This window comes from Oncorhynchus mykiss, chromosome 24 (genome assembly GCF_013265735.2).
Source record: "Oncorhynchus mykiss isolate Arlee chromosome 24, USDA_OmykA_1.1, whole genome shotgun sequence".
Classification (NCBI taxonomy): Eukaryota; Metazoa; Chordata; class Actinopteri; order Salmoniformes; family Salmonidae; genus Oncorhynchus; species Oncorhynchus mykiss.
In genome coordinates, this window is record NC_048588.1 from 859424 (window position 1) to 879938 (window position 20515).

At 43.9% G+C, this 20515-nt stretch overlaps 1 protein-coding gene across 2 annotated transcripts in view; it reads left to right on the forward strand.

Moving 5' to 3' along the window:
* Nucleotides 1–256: 256 nt before the first annotated feature.
* Nucleotides 257–20515, forward strand: part of rsrc1 (arginine/serine-rich coiled-coil 1) — a 187046-nt gene continuing 166787 nt past the window's right edge. Inside the window, exons 1-3 of one of the 2 annotated variants that reach the window (XM_036962128.1) lie at nt 257–396; nt 1321–1510; nt 7211–7333. In XM_036962128.1, the coding sequence (XP_036818023.1) occupies nt 1335–1510; nt 7211–7333 (299 nt within the window). In that variant the 5' untranslated portion in view covers nt 257–396; nt 1321–1334. The remainder of the gene's footprint in view (nt 397–1320; nt 1511–7210; nt 7334–20515) is intronic. The other variant, XM_036962129.1, reaches the window with a different exon arrangement.

Sequence of the window (20515 nt, forward strand, 5' to 3'; positions counted from 1 at the left end):
GGGTGGGAGACAGCCAGTTGAATAAGACCTTAAATGTGATAGGAAAGTATCCAACAGGAAAGTGTCATTATTGCATGTATTGGTACAGTGTGGGCAGTAACAGAGGGAAAAAGAGAGGCTGATATCTAGTGTGAGGGAGAAGGGGATACAGGAAATTAGTTTAAAGAGTATATAGAGTAAAACGTCATTAGATACAGTCTCAAATATATAATTTTTTAATAGCAACAGGGCTGGCAGGTAGGATTACATTCTCCCTGTCTCTGGCCCACATTCCAGTACAGTAGATGGCAGTAATGCACCATAACGTTGGATGCCAACCGCGGATAAACACCACTGAAGAAGAATAAAAAGGAAGAAGAAGAAGAAGAAGAAGAAACATTTGTAGCAAGATACCTGGTATGAATTGTTGTTTCCCCCCTACTTACAGCCACTGTATAAGTAATGTTTGAAATACGTCGACGCTGTTAATAACGTTGTAGCGATTTACCGAGCAAAATGGCGCGCGTAACACAAAAATGCCTAGAATAGAGTCAGCTGTGTTTAGCTGCAAACGAAAGCTAACACGTTAGCTAGCATGCCAGCAGTCCTGAAAGTGCACATTCTGTCTGCATGCTATAACCTGCAAATTAAAACTTCACAGTATCTTTTTAACACAGGCATACGCGATAGCTATTTGAACAATTATTTTAGAATGGGAAGCTAGCCATTATGCTAGTCAACTGTCGCTAGTTAAGCTCTATGATAATGTCTGTTACTTGTTTACATTCTGTCCACGCTCTCTAACAAGGCAGGTGGAGCCGAGTTGGGGAAGTTAGCTAGCTATAGTAGCTCTCTGGCATACTGACTGCTCATGTATATTCAGAATAGAAAGGTTATTTATCCAGTACATGTCAGTCTTGGAGGATGGAAGGGGGACATTAAACAATGAAGCCACTAGCCACAGTATAGCTACGCATTGCAGGATTTAGGCTGGCTGACTAAACTCAACGATGTAAGATGGAGTTGAGAGGCGACTAGTGTTGGCGGACTGGAGCGCACTCTGAAAACAACTGATTTCAGCACCCAAAAAATAGCCTGCAATTACACATAACAATGTCGTGTGTAATTGCAGGCTATTCTCTGGGTGCTGAAATCAGTCAGGTTTTTTTTAAATAAAAAGAGCTCCAGTCTGCCCACACACCCACACCGCTCAACTCCATCTTAAATCGCGGAGTAAAGTTTAATCGGCTAGATGTAGGCCTACTGTTTCGTCTGAGCAATCAATAAATGAGTGTTTGATTAAATAAGACGTCCTCTTATGCTTTCTCTCCTCCAACCCAGTTTAGTGAGTGATAATGGGTCGCCACACCTCTGACAGCGAGGATGACAGCCGTAGCAGGAGGAAGAAGAAGGAGAAGCACAGAAGGCGCTCCTCTTCCTCCAGCTCCTCTGGCAGCCGGGTGACCAGCCGCAGCAAGAGGTCCAGCAGACGCAGCCGCTCGCGGAGTCGCTCCAGAGAGAGAGACAGGAGGTAGGTCTATATAGAAATACTGCAATTTACAGAGATCGGTAGATGAGAGAACTACTTCACTGGCAAATATAGGAGGAAGCAGACCTACATCACAACATCAGAAAGGACAAACAGAAAGGACAGACATGCGTGGTAGGTGTACTGTGTGCAACACTAGAGGAACAGGTATACTGTCGCTACCTCGCCGTTTAACAGAGGTGCATGAATGAAGGAGCAAACTGGATGTGTAAAGCTGTAACGGGGGCTGGTCTAGTAGTAGTCCCACCGTCGCAGACCACATATGCCTATGGAGGCGACGGTTGGATCCCCCGTCCCGCCACTCATTTTGTATCCTGTATCCCTCTCCTCTATCTACATAGATAGCTATCCTAAATCTGTCAGTGAAACTTGTACCTTTAAAATATATATTTTCAAAAATCAGCCACCACTCTTGAAATACAGTTTTAATTGAATAGGATAATGCTACTTTATAGAACTACTACTTAGGGTGTCCAATCAAAAACACATATTTTGACCAATGGGTAAATCTGCAGGACAAAAAAACAATAGAGAGAAGATGGATATCGATTTTGATACATGTAGTATTTTCATATTTTAGTATACTCTTGTATTCATTTTGAATTAATATGAAAGAAGTATCTCTGTGAAATGACAACGGACAGGCCCTAAAATTAGATTTTGGCCTTGGTGGGTAAGATGTCCATTTCGCCAGCCACGTTGGCGGGTGGTCAGTGCTCCACAGTGCAAGCATTTCACTCGCATTTGTGAATAAAAATAGTCAAGTATGATTATATTTATAGTAAAGTAAATACAACATTAGCTGTTTTCAAAGTATTTCTGCCGTTTTGTTTCATAGCTGGTAAATGAATCAGACAGTTAAAGAACTACGAACCCTACATAGCCTATTGCACCTTGCGCTTCAAAACTGCTTGGCTAGGGGCTGTGTTTGTTGGTAATTTACATTGTTTTGTTCACAAGCTAGGTTGTTCTATGTTTGAATTTCAACTGCTAGGGAAGGAAAGACAACGCTTCTACTAGTCAGACTCAATCTCACAGGCAGAAACACGACTCGAGTCGCGTTACCATGTTAATCTCCCGCCCTTAAAGGGGAAGGTGACATTTTTTGTCTCATCTGTGATATTTTGGTTAAAAGGCTCAGGTCACAAAAAATGAAATTGAACAATATACCACATTACTTCTTACTAGTAATACATTTATTGTTTTAGAAACATTACAAACCATGCTCTTCATTTTTTTGTGGTGTTTTGTTGGTATAATTTTAGTGGCAAAACAAATATTTTGGCTGATTAAAAAAAATAAAAATCTAAGGTTTTTTCAATCTACCTGCCACAGTGGCTGGTGGACCAAAAAGTTAATTTTATGCCTTGTCAACAGAGCACAAAGCGTATACAAAGCTTTTTATTTTTGAAAGCCTTGTACGTTTAATTCAGGTCATGTCATGCAAAAAAAAATTGCCACCCGTGGAAACAACTTTGAAGACGACGACCACACAAAATTGCACCGCTATGTCAAGAGAGCTTGGTGCTTATTATTGGATGTTTTAGGTTGTGAAATTTGACTTTTTGGATATAATGTTAATGATATCTTAAAGACCCCACGGAACAATTCAGAACATGAATAATCATATTTGTCTTGATAAAATATATTTTATAACATAAGGAAGTGAAATTTCATCACCAATGCTCTTTTTCACCAACTCTGGGCAGAGTGGGTGGGCACCCTATACTACTTCATTCATCACGGTACTTCCACTGTCTTCCATCACTTTATTTATTTTATTTTTTATATTTAAGCAGGGCTGCCCAAAGTGGAATTCACGGGCCAAACTTGGCCCTAAACAACATTTGGTTTGGTTTGCCAGATACTGTACGTAATAGGCTACCACACATCCACTACCTGTTACATTCAACTACACCACTAATAGGCCTTATGACAGAGTACAACAAGAAAAGGAAGTACCCACAGTGGTTTGCTAGTGGGAGATACTCATTGGGATAAAGTCTGTCCTCGCTGCAACTCTGTGCTACTCTCCTCCGTGACCTAGAAACCAATAAGTGGTTGAGTGGTCAAGAAGATTGTAAATTCGTTAGTAGGTGAACAGAGGAGTATGCTCACCTCCTCGATTACCTACTTCAGCAGAGGATGCACGAGTATCCTCCTGGCGGCTAGCGGGAAGTGTTTTAAAATCAGCCACACCCCCTTTGAATCAGCTGTTGTCTCAAAGGATAAAAGCATGTTCACATTTAAAAACAATATGCTACTTATCCGTTTATCTATAAAATGACTTGCACAACTGGCTAAATTAGTTATCACTGTACACATTTATTTTGGGATTCTACCCCTGTAAACATAATTTGCCTGATGATTTGCGAGAGGAGAAGGAGTCTCATTTCATACAAGCGCATTGGTTTCCTCGGCTCCGCTCCTCGATTACCTTTGACCTTTTTCAAAAGCAGACGAGGACGGAGGAGAGGGAGAAGTCAAGCAAAACTAATTGAGATGCTCCTAAAGATTGTCTGGAACAGAGGTTAGATGACCAGCTGATACTCTGATAATAATGATATGGCCGTCACAACATAGGATCAGAGCGAAGGACTTGATGTTTTGACTTGATAATATGGTTATTCCACTGAACAAAAATATAAATGCAACATTTTCAAAGATTTTACTGAGTTACAGTTCACTGTTGATTGTGGCCTGTGGGATGTTGTCCCACTCCTCTTCAATGGATGTGCGAAGTTGCTGGATATTGGAGGGAACTGGGACACGCTGTTGTACACGTTGATCCAGAGCATCCCAAACATGCTCAATGGTTGACATGTCTGGTGAGTATGCAGGCCATGGAAGAACAGGGACATTTTCAGCCTTTCAGGAATTGATTACAGATCCTTGCGACATGGGGCCGTGTATTATCATGCTGAAACATGAGGTGATAGTGTGGATGAATGGCACGACAATGGGGCTCTCGTCACGTTATCTCTGTGCATTCAAATTGTCATTGATAAAATGCAATTCTGTTCGGTGTCCGTAGCTTATGCCTGCCCATACCATAACCCCACCGCCACCATGGGGCACTCTGTTCACAACTTTGACATCAGCAAACCGCTCGTCCACATCTGCCCGGTACAGTTGAAACCGGGATTCATCCGTGAAGAGCACACTTCTCCAGCTTGCCAGTGACCATCGAAGGTGAGCGTTTGCCCACTGAAGTCGGTTACGTGGTCTGCGTTTGTTAGGCCGGTTGGACGTAGGGCTGGGGGATGTATCAAGTTAATTATAATTTATGGTCTTGTGCAATATTCCAAGTGCCTGTATTGCAATAATTAATGTTTTTTTTGTTTTGTTTTCATGACAGCTTGTTCTCCTGTTGTATTTTTGGTCTTGTCTTTCGCTCCTGTGCACCTTCCCATTTACACCAGAGCTCTGTATATAATGACGAGATGCTCATGTCTCCACCCTAACAATGGGAGTCGTTGTCCCAAAGGCAGGAAGGCAGGCGACAAGCTTAGGTCCAAAATGAACTCTTAGAAACGCATTGGCCTTATTTTGGACAGGTTTTAGCGCTTTACCTCTTCCTCTATGGTTTACACACCAAGCCCCTCCCCCTGCCCTCTCATGACAACAAAGTTGAGAGGTCAAATCTTTCTCTCTGAAAAGAGGTTTCAACTCGCTATTTGAGGTTTGGTCCAACATTATTTTACTGTAATAGAGAAGTTAACTTTTCTAACTATACCCCTTTTATATCTCAACTACTCAGATTGCGCGCAGAGAAGTCACTACTAAAACGAGAGTATAATTCTGGATTCTGGAAAATAAATGCTCAGTTTGTCGCGCGCGGCATTGGGGTGCCACGTACCACTAGTAGCATTTTGACCAGTTATACTAACAGTCTAGTCTGTGTATTATACATATGCAATAAGCATGAAACATAATTATATAAGGATAATTATATAAGGATAATTACAAGCATGTGTGCTTGAGAGATTGTTCATCTGTGTTAATTTTCTATAGCCTAATGCCTGCTACAAGAAGTTAGTCATTATTAGTGAATTAGTGCACTATGCATGGTTCTAGTTAAAGTTGTAACAAAAAAGCACATTTTTATAGACTGACTTAAAAGCCAGATTTGTGATTATTTCAGCTCATGAAAAAATGGGACCAACGCTTTACATGTGTTTACCTGGACATAGGTTATTACAATGAATACATTTAATTACCAGTAGTTAGTAGTTGATGTTACTGCCATCATTTAGACCCACAGGCTTTTTTATTTTTAATTTTTTAAATGTGTTTGTCCAGGTTGTGTGTGAGAGAAAGTGTCTGTGAGTAAATGACTGCTGATGATGTCCGCTGAGGGTCTCTTTAACAGAGGATACTGGACAGCCTCCTACACACACGCACACGCTCGACACTCCCTCTGCAGTCGTTTAGACCAGGCCGGTTGATGGTCATTATTTATGCACTTTGGTCAGGGTCCATTACGAGAGATGGGAAATCATTGGTGTTCTTGAGAGAATGGCTTGCTGATCTGTGGCCGGCTGGGCGGAGTGAGGTGGGGCTGGTTGTAGCCGTTTAACCCCTTAGCCTTCAGTCTTCCTACTCAGTCAGCCATTCATTAGCTGCCTAGGAAATACTTCTGACAAATCAAGGAGTTGGACATGGCCAATGAATGGACATTGGGTTGAAAATAGATACAGGGTCTATGGATTAAGTTGGGCCTTTATATATGAGGCTACATCTGCCTATGGGCCCTGGTCAAAAGTAGTGCACTATATAGGGAATATGGTGCCATTTGGAAGGCACACTACACGCGTAAAGATAATCGTTAACTGAAGTCTCCAGTGAAGAGCAGCACGTGTTCACTAGCTGTTCACCAGGCATTAAAGAGCTCCCCCACACAACCCATTGAGTTGACATGGAACACACAGTCAGTGTTAGTGCACATGTCAAACCTGCTCCCACTATTCACTTGGATGGCTTCCATCATGCCGGTGCACACAGGCAGCCTCCCTCTCATGTGCCGTAGTGGCAGCTTTCGCTTTGAGCGAACCAGACGTGTTTTCTTAACATTATCGTCACACGCCTGTGTGTGTGTATACCGCAAGTTCAAATAACATGTCTCGTCCTGCACGTTTCTTCTGCTGAACCCGTGTGGGAAGTGCTTGAGTCAAGGCCACGATGGAAGCCTTCTTCCTGAACCAACCCGCTTCTGCGATCCATCCAACCCCGGCAGATACTAATACAGTGCTCTCTCTCGCGCGCTCTTTCACTCACAACAAAAGTATTTGATAGATTTGATGAACAACCACCGGCACTTCTAGGGGGCTAGGTATGGAAAGTAAATGAGGGAATTATTTGATTACCGAAATTAACAACAGACTAAATTATTATTTTGAGGGATATATAAGTTATTTTATGTATAAGATGGGACTGGGAGACATGTTTTCTCTGTTGCTCAGTCTTAACGTGTTGTGAAAGGCGGGTAAGAACACCAAGAATAAGAGAGAATATACTGCTTGGGGCGGAAACACGGGAGAGGGTGCGAGGGGGTGAGCGAGTGGTTAATATGTGGTTAAGAAGAAGACGAGTTTGAGCTGCTAAACTCAGACCAGCACAGTGAGTCATTCTAGCGCGGGTTAATCAATGACTGGAATTGTCCTGTGTATCTGTGTGTGTCAGACGCAGGCGGCGGTCCAGCAGCAGCTCGTCCCACGGCTCGTCTCGCAGGAGGAGGAGTCGTAATGGAGATAGAGACCGAGGCAGGACCAACCGCTCCCGTAGGTCACGCAGCCGCACCCGCAGGTATGATGGGGATTGAGGTAGTGGGGGCTGGGTGGGGGGAGAGAAGGGCTCAAGAGAGTACAGTGGCACTACTATAGTTTTGTGGGTATGAGGATGGACAGTAGAAGGTGCTGGCTTTCAATAGGTGTCTGACCACCACACGCATGCACACACCACACTACTCTCTTCACTGTACCCATACCCTGTGCTTGTCCCTGATTTTTGGCTGAATTTCACAATGTAATGACATTTGATCATGATTGGTTTCAGCAACCACAAACTGAATGTTGCCATTTTGCTTGCAGTTCAGTTTACAGCAAAACATATTCAAACAACAAAAACAACATTTGTAGGGACTTTGTGTGTGTGTGTGTTTGCCAGCGTGCACGTGTGTGAGTGCTAGCCAAGCAGGCAGCAGCAGCTCAGTGTGGTTTGTTTGCTGTTGTGGCGAAGGCCATTATAACGTGGCAGACTGTCATTGAAAGAGACTCTCTGAGCCACTCTGTACTACTGTGACAGCTAATCACGCACACACACACACATGCACACACACAAACAACACCTTTTTTATTTTGGTTTGTGTTAATGAAGTACAGGCACACACACAGACCCAGGAGGTCAGACATTTTGTTTGCTTCCCCGCCCCTCTTTGGGGAACACAAGAAAATAGGGGAAACCTGCTTTAATTAATTAATGCAATTAAAACATAATTATCCATTCATGGTTTATTGAAATAGTATTATTATCATCATTATCGTGTGTTGACTGACTGACTGACTGTTTAAATCTGTTAGCACTATAAGAAAAGGCATTTTAAAAATAGGATTTATGCGCACAAGGCACCTTATTTACTTTTTGTATTGCTACAGGAAAAAATTGGCGAACCATTTTAGTCACAAATGAGCGGTTTCATATCTTCATTAGGTTAGATAAGATGGCGGTAATGAAGGAAACTGGTGACGGAGGCTATGGACTGCCGGAGCTAGCAGGGGAGCCTGATTGGGTGGAGGTGCTCTTCTTAAATGGAGAATTACATTGTTTGTACAGTTGAAGTCGGAAGTTTACATACACCTTAGCCAAATACATTCAAACTCAGTTTCACAATTCCTGACATTTAATCCTAGTAAAAATTCCCTGTCTTAGGTCAGTTAGGATCACCACTTTATTTTAAGAATGTGAAATGTCAGAATAGTATAATAGTATAATTATTTATTTCAGCTTTTATTTCTTTCATCACATTCCTAGTTGGTCAGACGTATACATACACTCAATTAGTATTTGGTAGCATTGCCTTTTAAATTCCTTAACTTGGGTCATATGTTTCGGATAGCCTTCTACAAGCTTCCCACAATAAGTTCGGTTAATTTTGGCCCATTCCTCCTGACAGAGCTGGTGTTGGTGGTGGATTAGGTTTGTAGACCTTGCTCGCACTTGCTTTTTCAGTTCTACTCATCATACCAGAGGACATTTCTCCAAACAGTACAATCTTTGTCCCATTGTGCAGTTGCCCACCGTAGTCTGGCTTTTTTATGGCTGTTTTTGAGCCGTGGCTCCTTCCTTGCTGAGCGGCCTTTCAGGTTATGTCGATATAGGACTTGTTTTACTGTGGATATAGATACTTTTGTACCTGTTTCCTCCACCATCCTCACAAGGTCCTTTGCTGTTGTTCTGGGATTGATTTGCACTTTTCGCACCAATGTACGTTCATCTCTAGCAGACAGAAAGCTTCTCCTTCCTGAGCGTTATGTAATGCCAGTGTCACATCAATGTGGTAGGGAGATTTGGAATTACAGTTGATAATATCTCTGTGAAGCAATGCGATTTAAAAAGCAATGAAGCAATGCGATTAGAGGGAAGCCTCCTGTAAACGGCTTAAGCAGGGGGTTAACAGTGGGGGTGGGGGGAGCACAGCAAGTTTCGTAATGTCTGACTTGACAAAAGTGGAACAGGTTGCCATGGTCTAGGCTGCTATCTGTCACTGTCGTGTTAAAAGGGTTTGGGTCGAGGCTGCCTGATAAATCAGAGGTGGATTGAGTGGACAGGGCCCCTGTGATTGATAAGTTGACAGGATATGAGGCACTCGCTTGCAGCAGCCCGGGACGCCCGCGTGGCATGAGATATAGAATATGAGAGAGGGGAGAGAAAAAGGATGGGACGAGAGGGATATTATTCAGAGGAATGAGAATAATAACTGCTGCATAGAAATATTGCAGGGGAAAAGGTTAGGACAGTTGGTGGGGGTTGGATATTACTTTCTTTAGAATCCTATATGTATAAATACAAAATATATATAGGAAATAAGAATAATGCTCTATGAAGCTCTTATGTGTTTACTATTCCAAAGCGACTCCATCTGCAATCAGAAAATGATTTGAAGAGTGGAGATTTCCCCATTCCCCCCACCCCCCCAGAGGTGGCCAATCTAACCCCCCGAAATGCAAAACAGACAAGTGTAGCAGATTATCCATTAGTCATTAATGTTTATTCCCTTTGATCAGAGGAGTCAGATCTCCAAGCCAGCGTTATATTGAGAGGTGTTATGGCTCAGTTCACTGCTCCGGCTCCAGTTCACTGGGGATGGCTAGGCACCGAGCACACGTCTATCTGAACTCAACTAAACCTGCTCCAACGAAGACAACACGGTTAAGAATTACGGATGGGATCATAGGAACATTTTAGGGGAAGTTTGTGAAGTTATGGGGGTGCAGCAGAGTCACAGGTTAAAGCCATGGCTGTCTGTCAGTCAGTCAGTGTTAAATCAATGGCAGGTTCACGGGAAGGGATTGGAGGCCATCATAGCGTTACTAATCTACCACTTGACCTCAAACACCAGACGTCACGCACGCACCCACGCATGCACCCACCCACATACATATACATGCACGCAAAGATGCTTACATTTCTCTCATTAATATTTCAGTGACATGTTCCGTTCGGGGAGCATAGTGCTTGTGTAAGGGTTTAGCCCAGGTAACTGCAGAGTTGTTGGATTACTGTGATTGTCATCTGCATCAAACGGAGGGGCCCCTAATTATCATGCCCTCCTTCCCTAAGGATAGTGAACTCATCCAGGAAACACTGGCACTCTGGCACTCTGGAGGGGCTAGGAGCTCCTAGGACTGCACTAGTGTGCATGTTGGGGTAGTGCATATGCCGTAGCTCGGAGGTATCAGAATGGGAAACCCTCTCGTTAGCGTAGTAGTCGCTTGCTCGGATCGCTGTTGGAAGATCACACAAGACGTAAGTGATGGCCCAATATTTATTTTGCACAGCAACTTTCCGGGTTAATCTACTGCGGGGCGGCCGCAGTACATCTGCTTGATGGCTTTTCCTGACTGCACCACTTTAGGGGCCCGTGCAAAGGTCACCAAGTGTAGAGAGGAGGAGGGGGGGGGGGGGATGAGAATCAGGCCTTTCTGAGAGAGGGAAGGAAAAAAAAGTCAAGAGTTTATAGGCGGATGGGGGCTTTGAAAATGTGCTAAGAAAGTTCTGGTCATCACTGTTTACACAGTATCTGGATAACCCATCAGTGTGTCTGGTGGGTCTGGGCCGAGTGGTGTGCTATGGGGATCCGATCTGAGTGTGCGTGTGTTGCGGACATGACAACCCAAATCTGGGTTTCTACCCCAGAGCTTGAGAATAGGATGTAGAAAAAAAAAAGATGTGAATTTGTATAGTACCTGGTAAGAGCAGAAAATAACAACTCAAAGGTTTTAATTTTTTTGTATCACAGTTCTCCATCATAGTTTTTCTACTGTCAGCAATGAGTGTATAGCCTAACCTGTTTAGTGTGTGTGTGTGTGTTTGAATGCTGCTTACAGGACAACCTGCTCCTCTATATATGTCTGTTATATCACTGGGCTTTCTCCTCTCATTCACCTCCTAGACTGGTGGCGAGGGATATATGTTTCCTCCAGTTCTCTCATTATACCCGATTTTATACAAAATGTTGGTTTAAGCTGAAAGATGACCCGGTTTGGTTGTGGTGTGTGCTCTTTACTTCATACAAATCAACATGCCATTTTGGAGAATCTGAGAGGCTTTTTCCCCTCTGCATCCAGTCTTTTTTATTTATCCCCTTTAAAGGCCAGTCAAGCGCTGCTCACTGCTTTGTTGTCAGAAACCTTTATTTACCAAAGAGAGGAGTAAGTGACTGACACGGACGGGCCCTTTCATCCCTGGCTCGCCGCGAGGCTCTGTTCCCCTCTCCTGCCAAACCCCCCCCGTCCACCACCGTCCACCCACCCTCCTCCAGGCACACACTCGGCACCAGCCCCGAGCCCCACTCCCCTGGGTGGGAACCTAGCCGCGCAGTAGATCAGCCAGAGTCTGTTCTACCGCTAAACAAACACATATACACGAGCGCATGTACACACACGAGCGCATGTACATGCACAGGTACACATGCACCCACACACACACACACGCACGCACAGACACACAGACAAGGCTTTGTGAAAGCCCCAATGCAATAATCCAATTTGCCAACGCTTTGGAGTAGACCGATTTAATGGTTCATTCGTTTTTAGGTTTTCCTTGGCAAAAATGTTTTTTGTTTGTTTTATTTTTGTTCAGAAAACATTACGTTGGTTTTATTTACACCAACCCTATTGTGTGTTGTTCAAGTAAAAAAACAACCGTGCCACAGAAAACTCGGACGGTCTTTGAGCATCTCGTAGGAACCTCCTGACACTAAAGAGCTCGACTAGACGTTGCTCTAAATTCACCCCGTGTCAGAAATGATGACCGATTGGTCCGCCAAACAGCAACGGCTCCTGAATGCGAAACGTGAAGAAAACCTTGACAACAATGTATTTTAATCACCCAATATTGCCCGTCAGATTGGTTTGTCTCTGTAAATATTAGGGGCTGTTGTTCTGCCTTGACCTCGCTCGGATAATGTATTTATTGTCCAGAGGCTTTCGCTTTGACTGGGCCTTTCAGTTCTCTCTGTTGTTCACGGCACTCTGGCCTTCAAACGGAGAGCTCAGGATTCTGCTTTCACTTTGTAGTACTAGCAGCTTCCTACCTCTTAAGAAATCCCTCAATAAACAGACATGTCATTCACCCGTCAGTCAACATTTGGACCGGTTTGGAGAAAGATGGCAGCAGCTCCTAATACACAATGAGCTGTACGTTCATTTCATCACGTCGAAAAGAGCTCGCCCGTTTGGCCAGAGTGTGATAGAGACATAAAGTGTGTGAGAACAAGAGAGAAAGACTCTTTGCCCTGGTATCGGAAAACTGAATACAAAATGAATCTCTCCCTTCCCTACATTTCTCCTCCATTTAAGCTTCTTGAAGTTCTTCCAAATTGGGTTTTAAATGCCAATTAGGAGGTTGAATGTAGTAAAATAAAAGCAAATGCAACCAGAATGGCCTCACCTTCTGGCTGGTTAGGCTTCTGAGAGAGACGCTGAACCTTTGGCTCCGAGCGCTGCTTTGAGAAAAATATCCTGCCTAATGAACACATTAATTAGAACCATAACTATTTATAAGATGATAATTAGAAACGAAGGGAGGTAAACTGGGCTTTTCCTGCAATTAATGGAGGATTAATTACTGGAGGTAATGAAGTGGATTTTTGAAACGCATTAAGGTGAAGTACAGAGATGTGCAGACGCTTTGTGATCAGTGGCATAATTATTTCGGTGGCCGTTTGAGTCTCGGCTCACTCGGGCCGGCTAATAAGCATCATTGCGTCGTTATATATGCACTTAAAAAGACTTGCCACCAAAATGACTGCCTAATTATTTCTAATTGCCAGGCCGTGTGTTGTCATTGAGCTGTTTGGAGCGAGTGGCTTCAGAACCCTGGGTTTAATGGCGCTGTGGGGGGGGAAAGGGGGCACCTCACGCTGTACCCCACAGCCCAGACTGGTCTCGCCCCCCCCTCCCATGCCACTCACTCCCGATGGGGGCACCCCTGTCTGACTCAGGAGGTCACCCCATGAAGTAGCCGACCGGCAGAGTTTTCAGTTTTTCTTTTTTCTTTAATGAACAACCATGGCTTCCTCTCAATTAAGCTTAGATGAACGGCCACCGTATGTCCATCCTCTGCCTCCCTGACCGCCTACACACATTTCTGCAGCCGTATGGTATGCTACACACGCTTCTCCATTCAATAGCCATTTTCTGTGACTTAAAATACGATTGGGCCCTTTTAATTTTTTTATTTAACCTGCATTTAACTAGGCTCCTGAGTGGCACAGCGGTCTAAGGCACTGCATCTCAGTGCAAGAGGCATCACTACAGTCCCTGGTTTGAATCCAGCCTGTATCACATCCGGCCGTCATTGGGAGTCCCATACGGTGGCGCACAATTAGCCCAGCGCTGTCCGGGTTTGGCCGGGGTAGGCCGTCATTGTAAATAAGAATTTGTTCTTAACGGACTAGCCTAGTTAAATAAAATCTAAGAGTATTCAACACCAGATAATACAATAGGATTGCATTTCAGTTGTACAACTGACTAGGTATCCCCCTTTCCCTAGAAGGGTTTACCTATTCAATTGGTCAGCTTGTCCAATTCTATGGGAGAAAATAATATTCCTCTGGGGGCTTTCAAATTGCGAGTGGCACTGGGAGAAAAACATGCATGCCCAGTCGTTGGAAAAACACTTTTGAAAGCAGTTTAATTTTCTGCTTAACAGAGCAGGGTCACAGCTTTCTATTATTATATCTTAATTTATTCCTCAAATACCAGTTGGACCATTTTAAAACCAGGGTTTTTAACAGCAACATGGATTAGGCGCATAGCGATCACCAATGGCGTTGAATGCATTGTCGGAGATCTGAGCTGAATCTAACATTAGCTGCTAGCCCTTCTCATGACACCAATGGATGTATTGGAACGCTGTATCACAACACATAGTGCAGCGCACAATTGGCCCAGCGTCGTCCGGTTTAGGGGTAGGCCGTCATTGTAAATAAGAATTTGTTCTTAACTGACTTGCCTCTTTAAATAAAAACTAGGCAAGTCAGTTAAGAACAAATTATTATTTACAATGACGGCCTAACCTGGACGACGCTGGGCCCCAATGGGACTCCCAATCACAGCCGGTTGTGATGCAGACTGAAATCTAACCAGGGTCTGTAGTGACGCCTGAGATGCAGTGCCTTAGGCCGCTGCGCCACTTGGGAGCCCAGGTACCAGCATCTTACTTATGACTCACTGACAGCTTTGTTTGAATACTTTGCAGGACATGTCTCCCCTAGGCTAGGCCTCCTCTAGACAACTAGTGATGCTAGTTGTTATAATTAAAAACAATTCATTTACTTATCTTCCCAATTTGTCTCTTTGTGTGTCTGCATGCCTGTGTGTCCGTGCATACATTTATGCGTGCGCGTGCTAAGCAGAGCCATGTCCTCTGGCCTGTCAGGAGAACCACTGTCACCCCCTTCTCCACCCTCCCCAGAACAGCCGCCATGCAAATTGTGGACTAATGGAATCTCCCAGGCAGGCAGCACTTGTCTTCTACCCGTGTACAGGCAGGGGGAAATGTGGTTTCACTTATCCATCTAATATTTTAATTGTTAAAAAAAAGGATGGCAAAATGAAAAAATAGATTGGGATCATGTGCTTCTTGACTGAAATCTGGACACTCTGAAAAGTAATGAAACACTTTCTCAACGAGCTTGAGTTTTGGAGAGTGTGTTTCTTTCTTTCTTTTCCTTCGTTCTGTCCGTCCGGCTTGGGGCATCCCGTGATGGAGCTCCTGGCCAAGTCGGAGACACGTGGAGGAATGTATCACCTGTCACGTGTCCACCCTTCCTCCCTGTGATTGGTTGGAGGAGTGCATTGGAGTACCTCAGTGCTTCTGCGCAGGACCAGTATATTGCTCAGGCAGTCAAAGCTTCGTCAGTGAATAGTGTGTGCGTGCGCTCGCATGTGTGTGTTGATTTAAGGGACCTGATGCAGCCCTCTTTGAAGTGAGCCCCATGGTTATTGGGCTATCAACAATTGGCTGCAGTGTGTCGTACGGCCTGATGAAAACCCATCAGTTAGAGAGCCGTCTTGTAAGAAGCCCCAGATTGATCAGTAATAAAATGTAATATCTGTCGGCATCTGTTTTTTAATTTTATTTGGCTTCAGACACTTTCATGATCCGCAGCGACAGATGTCGCAGAGAAGTTTTCTCTGAACGTATTATTATTATTAATATTTTTGAGACACCGTGTTCTTCAACATCACCTCTGAATTTATTTATGGGGGGGAAAAATGTACTCTCTCTTTCTTTTGTTTCACTCTGTCGGAGTAAAACAAATCGTTTGGTGGTTTTACGAGGCAATATTTCAGATGCACTTATTTGTTTAATTATGTGTGGTTTCCCCCTCCGAGGTGGAATGCGTGTCTGCTTTGTGTCGCTCATTCTTTTCCCCCCTTTACCGTGAGCCCACATGTTTCGTCTCAGCGTTTATGATATTTCTTATACTACAGTTGTGAGGTTCCTGAAATCACTTAAGCACACAGCATAACCGTCCACATTTAAACAATAAAACACTATTATGGTAAGGGCCTCAGATCTTCCACCACTTCATAAATACACATAAATAAAAAGGACGGAGGCGAAAAAACTCCCCATCATCTTGCCTCTAAGAGCACACCTGCTAATTAAGAACACGTTGTGTCTGAAGCGTGGCTGTCTGAGTAGTCTCCCTCTCCTGTTCCGGATGACTATGTGATCACGCTCTCCGTAGCCGATGTGAGTAAGACATTTTAAACAGGTCAACATTCACAAGGCCAGATGGATTACCAGGACGTGTACTCCGAGCATGCGCTGACTAACTGGCATGTCTTCACTGACATTTTCAACTGAGTCTGTAATCAACATGTTACAAGCAGACCACCATAGTCCCTGTGCCCAAGAACACTAAGGTAACCTGGCTAAATGAGTACCGACCCGTAGCACTCATGTCTGTAGCCATGACATTCTTTGAAAGGCTGGTCATGGCTCACATCAACACCATTATCCCAGAAACCGTAGACCCACTCCAATTTGCATACCACCCCAACAGATCCACAGATGATGCAATCTCTTGCACTCAACACTGCCCTTTCCCACCTGGGCAAAAGGAACACACACCTATGTGAGAATGCTATTAATTGACAACAGCTCAGCGTTCAACACCATAGTGCCCTCAAAGCTCATCACTAAGCTAAGGACCCTGGGAATTAACAGCTCCCTCTGCAACTGGATCCTGGGGGGGCCACCCCCGGGTGGTAAAGGTAGGGAACAACACATCCGCCATGCTGTTCCTCAACATGGGGGCCCACCAGGGGTGCGTGCTCAGTCCCCTCCTGTACTCCCTGTTCGCTCATGACTGCATGGCCAGGCACGACAACAATGACACAGCCTATAGGGAGGAGGTCAGAGACCTGCCTGTGTGGTGCCAGGACAACAACCTATCCCTCAACGTGATCAAGACAGAGGAGATGATTGTGCACTACAGTAAATGGAGGACCGAGCTGTGTGATATGTCTGATCTCGCAAACGATGTAAAGTATGTATAGATAGATGTAATCTAGATCCAAGTGTGTTGATTTTTTAAATCCGACTGTATCCTGCTATTAGCACACTTGTTGAATTATGCAACAGAACGTGACCACATCACCAACAAACTATCATAGTCCAAACACACCAAGACAGTCGTGAAGAGGGCACGACAAAACCTATTCCCCCTCAGGAGACTGAAAAGATTTGGCATGCGTCCTCAGATCCTCAAAAGGTTCTACAGCTGCACAATCAAAAGCATGGTTGCATCACTGCCTGGTATGGCAAATGCTCGGCCTCCAACCCCCAAGGCACAGAGGATAGTGCGTACGGCCCAGTACATCACTGGGGCCAAGCTTCCTGCCATCCAGGACCTCTATACCAGGCGGTGTCAGAGGAAGGCCCTAAAAATTGTCAGAATCCAGGCACCCTACTCAAATCAAATAATTGTATTTGTCACATGCAGATGTTAATGCAAGTGTAGCTAAAGGCTTGTGCTTCTAGTTCCGACAGTGCAGTAATATCTAACAACTAATCAAATAATTCCCCAACAACTACCTAATACACACAAATCTAAAGGGGTGAATGAGAATATGTACTTGTAAGTATATGGATGAGCGATGGCTGAACGGCATAGGCAAGGTGCAGTAGATGGTATAAAATACAGTATGTGATATGAGTAATGTAAGATATGTGAACAATTTAAAGTGGCATTGTTTAATAAAGTGACTAGTGTTCCATTTATTAGTGTCCAGTGATTGGGTCTCAATTTAGATAGCAGCCTCTGAGTTAGTGATTGCTGTTTAGCAGTCTGATGGCATTGAGGTAGATGTTTTTCAATCTCTCTGTCCCAGCTTTGATGTACTTGTACTGACCTCGCCTTCTGGATGATAGCGGGGTGAACAGGCAGTGGCTCGGGTGGTTGTTGTCCTTGATGATCTTTTTGACCTTTCTGTGACATCGGGTGCTGTAGATGTCATGGAGGGCAGGTAGTTTGCCCCCGGTGATGCTTTGTACAGACCGCACCACCCTCTGGAGAACTTTGCGGTTGAGGGCGGTGCAGTTGCCGTTCCAGGCTGTGATACAGCCCGACAGGATGCTCTCGATTGTGCATCTGTACAAGTTTGTCAGGATTTTGGGGGACAAGCCAACTTTCTTCAGCACTGTCTGTGTGGGTGGACCATTTCACTTTGTGATGTGTATGCCCAGGAACTTAAAACTTTCCACCTTCTCCACTACTGTCCCTTCCATGTGGATAGTCATAGACTGTTCTCTCTGCTACCGCATGGCAAGCGGTACCCGGAGCGCAAGGTCTAGGTCCAAAAGGCTTCTTAAACAGCTTCTACCCCCAAGCCATAAGACCCCTGAACAGCTAATCAAAGGGCTAGCCAGACCCCTCTTTTACACTGCTGCTACTCTCTGTTTATTGTCTATGCATAGTCACTTTAACTCTGCGTACATGTACATATTACCTCAATTACCTCGGCTAGCCGGTGCCGACGCACATTGACTCTGTACCGGAACAGCGTATATAGCCTCGCTATTGTCATTTTACTGCTGCTGTTTAATTATTTGTTACTTTTTTTTGTTTTTTGTTTACTTATCTATTTTTTACTTAACACTTATTCTTCTTAACTTCTCAAAGCATTGTTGGTTGAGGGCTTGTAAGTAAGCATTTCACTGTAAGGTCTAGCTAGACCTGTTGTATTTGGCATGTGACATAAAATGTGATGTTGATTAGATTTTTGATGAATTGTTAAATACACACAGTTAAGGTTTGACACTGAAATATCTGTGTCCTACAATTCCTCTGTCTGCTGCAACCAAGATAAAAGGAAGCAACATGAAAAATTGAAAAAGGAATACTGGAGTTTGTACCCCCCCCCCCAAAAAAAAAAATTGACAATTTTTTTGAGTAAACCCAAATATAAGAAAATAAATGATTTGTTGAATGACTGGCTCTGGCGAAATTTGTTGAGTTAGTGAGTTAGCACCTCGTCTTGGGGTTTGACCTCCGCTTGACCCTGTGTTTGGGTTCAGTGACTGAACAGTCGCTCCATCATGCCTTTCACTCCAGCTGCTGAAGGGCGTCATGATGTGCTGCGATGCCAGGGGTCACCAGACAGGTCAGTTTAGAATTGTGGTGTCGTCGGTGAGTGACCGTGGGCACATGGTGCCAGCAGGGCTAGCTTGGAAGTCAACCGCGCCAAAGAGAGATGATGATTTCATAAAATGTTGTTTCTCTCGTAGAAAGTAACTTTTTTTCTATTTTATTGTACTTTTTTTGACCAGTTAGCCATGTGGGTTCATGTAGATCTGAGAAGCCTTTTGAAGGCCTTTAAACTTGGCTAAATGACTTGACCTATGGGCTGTGCGGGTGGGCTTAAATGGGTGCCGATTTCTTTCTCGGTCCAGCAGACTGTTGGACAGTTGCCAGCTGTGAGCTAATTTAAAGTAGACTGATGATTGTGGCAGATATTTACCGTCCCCTTTCATGGTTTTGAGGGGAAGGAGAAAGATAAACTTTATGGGGAATCTTTCATGGTTGCTCTTTGCTGTGTTAATTGTGCTAGCAAATCAGCTACTTTACATCGCTTGTAATTTGATGTGCTTTCCTTTTTATTTTGTGTGTGTGTGTGTGTGAGAGAGAGTACAGATAATATGGCTGCTTGGAAGAGGGAAACAGCTTGGGAAATGATTTCAACAGCTATCATAATTAGGAGAATATCATAAATTAAACTTGTGTCTGGCACAGCGTTTGAAGAGCACTGAAAAGTAATAAATGCTGGATGGTTAACATATTTGCATTGCGTTCGGCGGACAGCGCTGGGGAGGACCAGCTGTTTTGGATGTCTTTTGGCAGCAGGAAATGCAGCTATTGCTCATTCAAGGTGCTTTGCATTCGAGCCGTATCACGAATATCACTTTTAAATTAAGTGGGAAACTGCTGCTGCGTGCTCTTGCGTGTGTGCATGTGCGTGCGTGTGTGTTCTCTCTCTGGAAGAACTCTGTGGGGGTAAATGCTTTAATGAAGTTCCTGAAATAAGTATTTTTGTCTTTTGAATATATATTTTTCCTTCAGATGTGGTTTTTATATATTGCATATTTGGAGGTTTGGTTGAAGAACCAGTACTTGTATGATGTGGGAAGAGTCCTATAGTCGGGACATGGGGACAAAGCAACTTACGTGTGACTTTTGACTTTCTCCTCAATTGTATATTGATATTAAAGGACAAACATTTGAGTTGCCTGCACAGATCCCAAGTTAGGATTTGGTATAGTGGTCTCCCTGGTCTCTCTCAGGTCCAGTCATAGTACAGCAGCCCCAACAGAATTCACTTATCGAAGCAGATTGAAGACACAACAATTGCCAGTGGAATCGGAGACTTTTCTTTCACATAGGCATAGCCAATTTAATGAAAGATCGAGCAGACTGGCAAAGGAAATCTCATCTAAAGTCAAGATAAAGGCTAACCATCACTTTGGTCCTGTGTTGCTCAGGTGTTAAGAGCTTGGTGCTTGCAACTCCAGGGTTGTTGGTTTGACACCCACAGAGATCACATATACAACAAATATATGCGCTCACTGTAATAGAAGTCACTTTGGATAAAAGTGCCAGACTTTTTCCACATTTTGTTACGTTACAGCCTTATTCTAAAATGTATTAAATCTTTTTCCCCCCTCATTAATCTACACACAATACCCCATAATGAC